Here is a 6,852-nt window from a genome sequence, read left to right as displayed (position 1 = left end):
AATGTGCTTTTGAAGCTCTGCTTGGTTACCAGGATCACTCTCTGTGCCAGGAGCCCGGCCCAGCTCAGCAGCACAGACACAGCACAAGGACTTTAATGACCCTCTCAGGGGCTGCTGTTGTTTTCATTAGTCTCATTCCCAGAGAGTGTGCTCAAAAAACTTCTCAAGAACTCAAAGTGTGATTGAAACACTGAAGTTTCTTGGACTTTTAATGGGTCCCACTGAGGGAAACGACTGAGAAAGTGTCCCCAAGTAGAGCATAATGCTGGAGCAGAGATGACAGCAAGGGAAAAGCAAGGGGAAGGTGTCTCTGGTGCTGAGCAAACCTGGATGTGTTTCAGGAATGCAAAGGGCCCAGGCCTGAGCCCCAGCCCCTGGCAAGGCAGATCCTGTCCCTCCCTCCTTGCTCAGGGCTCTTCCCGGGATGGGCACTGGCATGTGGGGATGTGCAGTGCCAAGGGCAGGACCATGGGGCGGCCCCTGCCAGGCTGCTGAGCAGGGACAAGGAGGCACTGAGGCCCCAGGGCTGCAAGGGTCACTTGTCCCCTCGTGGCCTCAGGCCCAGGGCCAGCAGCCATGGCCAAAGGGCTGCACAGGTTGGCTCTGTCAGGGCCTTGCAGCTGCTGCACATCCCTGAGCCCTCTGCAGCCCAGGCTGTCCCACGGTGTCCCTGCCCTGCGCCTCTGTCCCTGCAGGCTGTCGTCACCCCCGGCTGCCCCACCTCGCTGGCCCTTCCTTTGCTGGCAGCTCTGCCTCCTGCTGCCCCTGCCTGGCCACACAAAGCCTTGGGCTGCTCCAGGCTCCTGCTGGGGACGTGCTGCACCACAGCCCTGCCCTGGGAGGGAAATTCCTTTCTCCTGGTGTCCAGTCTGGGCCTCCCCAGCTGTCCTTGGTGCCATTATTTCTTTCTCTCACTGTTTTATACAAGGAAGAAAATCTACATCCTCTCTGAAAACACCCTTCAATCCCTCCCAGGCTACTCCTGTTCTGTCCTCAATCACCATATCACTGAGACCAGAGCCTGCTGCCTCTACCTGCTGGTTGTGTGATGAGGCCTCCAAAACCCATCTTGGGAGTTTTTTGGGTCCTCTACGAAGTCTGTGAAAATGGAAAAACAGTCAAAGTTATTTTCTGCAAAATCTTGCAGTGACAGAACAAGGATCAGTATCTTTAAACTGAATGAGGGTGGATTTACATTTGTTAGAAGGACAAAATATATTATAATTATGAGAGTGACACAAAATGGCCACTGTTTTTCCAGAGAGATGTATTCCCCATCCCAGGAATGCTCCAAAATCAGGGAGTGTGTGCAACCTGACCCAGTGAAATCCCCTCCCCTCCCCAAGGATGGAATTCCTGTTGTGTGGGTTCTTGGATGTGCTGGGTGCCCTCACAACACTTCTGGCCAGAATGTCTGCTGAGGGCAGCCAGGCTGCTGCAGGGCAGTGACCTCACAGCCATCACCATGGCAGCCCTGTCCCCTGGGCCTGGCTCTCCCCTTTCCTCTTCCCCTGCCTTGTCTCTGCTGGCATGAAGAGTTTTGTTGATAATATCTTGTCCCCAAGGTGCTGGGCCAATGGCTTCCCCGTCAGGCTCCTGGAGCAGAAGTGGCTTTTCAGAGCCCAGCCGGAAATGAGCCCTGAGGCAGCAGCTCTGCAGCGCTGGCCACCAGGCCGGGTGCCAAGGGAGGCTTCTGGCCATGCCCTGCAAGCAGCTGCTGCTGCCAAGGTGCCTTTGGTGCCTCGGGCTGTCCCTGGCACAGCTCCCAGCACGGCACTCTGCCCTTGTGCCCGAGGCCTTCCCTGTGCTGGGGCTGGCCTGGGGCTGTTCCTGCAGGGGGACCTGCCCTGCTCCTGGCACAGGAAAGGCAGTTCCTGCTGGAGCAGAGGCTCTGCCTGCAATGGGCTCAAACCACTCCAGCAAGGCCCTGCTGACTTCAAAATTGCTTCCTAGAGCAGAATATCCTATAATTGTTATAGATTCTGGACTGTGGAGTAAATAACTCTGGTTAAGAGCTTACTGTCTAGTCATGATCTGATTGTATTTATATAAATATATCTGGTATTCCATCATTAATCCTGTAGGAAAAATTGCATTGACAAATTGTTCAATTCTACCTGTCCAGTCATTTATACATAAACCTTTGACAAATTCTGGGGCTGGGTGTGGATTCATTCACTCCCAGTCTCTTCTCTTAAAAGGAATTTTAAAAGTCTGGAGGCCCTGCAGGGGTTTAAGGATCCATGGTGGCTATTGGGTGTCATTTTTCCATCTCATGACTCAGCAGGAGTTTCTCCAATAATGAAATAAAGCTTTTGCCTGAAGCTCCCACTCTGTACATGACAGGAGTGTGTGTGACATCCCGACTCTTTGGCAGCCTGAGGATGCCTGGGATGTCACCGTGGAGCCCCTGTGAGTGCCTGTGACAGATCAGTGCCTCTGCAGCCCAAGGTGCCCTGGGATGTCACCATGGAATGGCTGTGACTGCCTCTGACCACACGGCTCTTTGACATCCCCAGAAACTCTTGAGAGGTCTCCATGGAGCCCCTGTCTCTGTGTGTGACATTCCAGCTCTTGAACAGCCTGGAGACTCTTGGAAAGTCCCCATGGAACCCCTCTGAGGGCCTGTGACAAATCTCATCCATAGAAGGCAACCATCACCAGGAAACCCTGTTGCTATGGTCAGTTTCCATGGCAACCATCCCCAGCCCCTGTTGCTATGGTCAGTTTCCATGGCAACCATCCCCAGCCCCTGTTGCTATGGTCAGTCCCTGGGCAGCTCCATGGAGACCCCATGCCAGGGGTGGTTGCCATGGACACCAGCTCAGGCCTGGAGCCCGTTGCCATGGCAACCATTGGCACTCCCATCCCCAGGGTCATGGGATCCCAGAACCACAGAATTGGCTGAGCTGGGAGGGACCCATCAGGATCCTCGAGTCCAACTGCTGGCCCTGCACAGGACACCCCAACACTGCCAGACTGGGCCTGGCAGCGCTGTCCAAATGCTGCTGGAGCTCAGGGAGCCCTGGAGCTGTAACCCTTCCCTGGGGAGCCTGGGCAGTGCCCCAGCAGCCTCTGGGCAAAAACCTTTTCCTGAGATCCAACCTAAGCCTGCCCCGACTCAGCTGCAGCCGCTCCCTCCACTCCTGTCCCTGGGCACCAGAGTGAAGAGGTTCCCTCAGCCCCAGCCAGGGACCCGCTCCCAAGGCTGCTGCCATGGCCACCAGGGCTGGCACCAGCTGGGATGCTCGGTTTCCACAGCCCGGGGTTCAGGAATGGGATTCCTCAATTTCCTGCTCCTGCTAAAACAACCCTGCCATTTGTTGCCCTCCCACTTACCATGGAAAGCACAAAAGGCAAAGATTCCAGGCTGGAATAAGAACAATTTACTGGGAACAGCAACAAGATGAAGAACAAACAGGAACAGAAAAAATATTGACAACAGAAGGGATAAGAAAAACTAGTTACAGGGAAAACTACATCACCATCACTTGTATCTTCCTGGCCACGTGTTTCCTCCTGCATGGAAAGGACACCCTTCTCCTCAGGGAAAGACAGAGTCCCTTTCCTGCCCCTGGCAATGACTTGAGGTGGGAGTGAATGTAGTGACAGGGCCATGTCCAAACCCTCATGTCCTTCAATCCCACATAAGGTCATTGGCAGGGGCAGGAAAAGGGACAGGTGTCTTCCCAGCTTGGATCACAGGGAACATGGATCACCAGGGCTCTTCCCAACAGGGTCTCCTCCAATGGGGGATGAAGCTGGAGCAGTGCACAAAGCTCTTCCTGAAGCTGGGGAATTTTCAGGACTTCCCTTACTGGTGGCTCCGTTGGTGTTTGGTCAAGTGAGAGCTCCGAGTGAAGCTCTTCCCACACTGGGGACACAAGTATGGCCTCTCCCCAGTGTGGATGCGTTGGTGGCTGACAAGATGGAAGTTGTGCTTGAAGCCCTTGCCACAGTCGGGGCAGAGGAAGCGTCTCTCCTCAGTGTGAATCCGCTCATGCAGGAGGAGATTTGAGCTGCTCTGAAACCTCTTCCCACAAGTGGGACATATGTAGGGCCTGTCCCCGGTGTGGATCCGCTGGTGCCTGATGAGGTGGGAGTTCCGCTTGAAGCCCTTCCTGCAGTAAGGGCAGCAGAAGGGCCTCTCATCCGTGTGAATGTGCTGGTGTACAAGGAGATTGGAGCTGGTCTGAAAACTCTTACAACACTTGGGACACTCGTAGGGCCTCTCCCCAGTGTGGATGCATTGGTGGCTGACAAGGTGAGAGTTGGAACTGAATCCCTTCCCACACTCCCCACAGTTGTAGGGCCTCTCCCCAGTGTGGATGTGTAAGTGCCTGACAAGGTTGGAGCTGCAGCTGAATCCCTTCCCACACTCCCCACACTCGTAGGCCCATTCCCCTGTGTGGATCATCTGGTGTCGTTTCAGATTTTTGCTCTGGCTGAAGCTCTTCCCACACTCCAAACACTTGTAGGGCTTCTCCCCATCAGGAAGCTTCTCAGGGACCACCAGCTCCGAGCTCTGGCTGAAGCTCTGCCCACCTTCCTGACCCAGAGTGGGTCTTTCCTCCTCAGAGTATCTTGGGCTGGGCTTGCAGCCCCTCCTCCTGTGAGATCTCCAGGGATTTTCCTCCCTGTTGGATTCCTGCGCTGTGGAGTTGCTCAAAATGGCCTCTTCCATGAGGTTCTGCTGCAGGGATTTGTCTTTCCTGGTTTCCATCCTCAGCTCCTGCTATGGGGGAGGAAGGACAAGGAGAGGATGGGATTAGCCTCCATTCCACAGGGAAGGACAAGGAGATGCCCCCAGAGGATCCCCGACAGGAGGGCATCGGCAGCGGGGCTGTCCTGCAGCCGGGGGCTGTGCTGGGTTGGGAGATGGAGCAGGAGAGAGGGGGAAAGGGGCACTGACTTCCTCCTCACCTGCCTCAGTGCCCCAGGGCATCTTCCTCTTCCTCGCAACATTCTCGTCCATCAGGAAAACGTTTGGGTATGGGAAATCCTGTTTTGGAAGGAAACAAGGGATGAGCACAGTGAGTTTTGTACTGGTTTGAAGGCAAACCAGGGGGAGACTTTTAAGCCAGAATGACAATTGAGTAAGAAAATTAAGATCCAAACAATGATACAGAAACACTGGCTTAATCTGACAGAGTCAGGATATAACCTGACACCCCGTTGGTCAGGGTGGTGGTAGCTGTCTGATGAAATGGTGGCTGCCGTCCAGCTGGAGTGATAAACTTGATTCTGTCAAAGCCGTAATCCTGGTCTTCCTCTGAAGGTCCAGTGGTGGTTATGGAGGTCTTGTCCTCTGGGAATCCAGTAGGCACGGTGGTCGTGGTGTTGCAAGGGTGAGATTATATCCAGGCAGGAATACTTGGTTCCTCCCCCTGGGCGGAGCATCCCACAATGGGATGATGTAATTTTATCAGTCCTGCAGTGACACTCAATGGCCCATTAAGAGAAGATGGCCCTGAAGGGCGTTATCAGGACTGAGCCATGGAAGAGATAAAGAACACTGCCCCACCTGTTGATAACAGTTTATGGAGATGGTGACTGAAAACACTTTTGGTTACATCTGACACTGTAACCGGAAACAGTGAGGCAATCCCTGCTTGGGGTGGGGGGTGAACACCACCCCCCTTACCCAAACTGGCTCCGGTGTAAAACCCCCACCCTGGGAAGGCCACACACACAGGGGACAATGTCACACTTGCCCCACCCCAGGGGAGATTTCTGTCCCTGTCACTCCCTTGCTCTCTCCTCTTTTTCTTTCCATCTCTCTCTACCTCTCATTTACTGTTCAATAAAATCCACTTTGGATTTAGTCTCGTTAGCACCTTAATTGGGGCAGAGTCATCTCTCTAACAATTTTATTATCCAGATTGCAACATTATTTTGCACAGTGATTTCAGGGCACTGTTGTCTGACCCCAAGTGCCTTTGACAACAGCATGTTTCTCTCCTTTGAGGAGTTTGTGGCTCTTTCTGGAGGAACTCTTGGAAACTTGGATGCAGTTTCCTCTGAGTGACTTTTGGGAGAACTTATGAGGAAAATGGCTCTTGTGGGTGGCCAGTGTAAAGAAAAATATTTTGTTTTCCTTCTTTGAAAAGTCTGTTAAAATCACTGGAGGAAAGGGACCAGATGATACCAGCAAGACTGACAAGGATCATTCACCCCAAAGTGAGGAACACAAGGCTACTTAAATCCTACAAGAAGCCCAGCTCAAGTAGCTAAATTCCCAAATAACTCCTGAATTCACGGGCTTTGGGGGGAGAAGCATTATTTTCTTGGTCCCTGTCACCTTAGTGATAGCTACACAGACCTTTCCCTTCCTTTTAATAATCTGTATTGGGCCAAATTTCCATTTTTTTTTTTTTTTGGAACCTGCCAGCATCTGACTTGGAGCTGTGTTGGAACTGATGAAATTTGGAATTGCCACAGAATTGTTTCTGTTGTTGGTCTATGAATGTTTGGGATTTGTTTGCGTTTTCATCACAAGTGACTTGTGGGAAGAGCAAATCTTCCTCAAGGCATTTTATGGAGGGTTAAATTTGATTTCTGCTGAGTTTGTTTTGTCCAGTGTCCAGGGGATGCTCAAGGGGTCTCTGGTTTTGGTTTGGCCCTAATTTTCTTCTGATTTGTCTTTATCACATAAAAAGACCTGAAAAATTACTAAAAAGAGTATTGACCAGAGATGTCAAAAGTCCCACCATTTAAGAGGTATTTGAGGTGGAATTTACTGTTTGGGAACATATTCTGGAGGATTTGTGGCTTCTTGGGGGATATCTGGTAGTATTCTCCATAATTTTGCGCTCTAAAAGTCAAGGTGGATTTTTCTGTCACCCCAAAACG

The 6,852-nt window shown here is 52.2% G+C and overlaps 1 protein-coding gene across 1 annotated transcript; it reads right to left on the bottom strand.

The window, feature by feature from the left end:
- Positions 1 to 3,290: 3,290 nt before the first annotated feature.
- On the bottom strand, positions 3,291 to 4,842 carry LOC146764748 (uncharacterized). The gene has a single exon (XM_085563672.1). The coding sequence runs from the start codon at positions 4,721 to 4,723 to the stop codon at positions 3,815 to 3,817; it is 909 nt and encodes a 302-aa protein (XP_085419798.1). The 5' UTR covers positions 4,724 to 4,842; the 3' UTR covers positions 3,291 to 3,814.
- Between the last annotated feature and the right edge of the window lie 2,010 nt (positions 4,843 to 6,852).

The sequence above is a fragment of the Lonchura striata genome, chromosome 31, assembly GCF_050655825.1.
Source record: "Lonchura striata isolate lonStrDom1 chromosome 31, ASM5065582v1, whole genome shotgun sequence".
NCBI lineage: Eukaryota > Metazoa > Chordata > Aves > Passeriformes > Estrildidae > Lonchura > Lonchura striata.
This window is presented reverse-complemented; position numbering and strand designations above follow the sequence as displayed.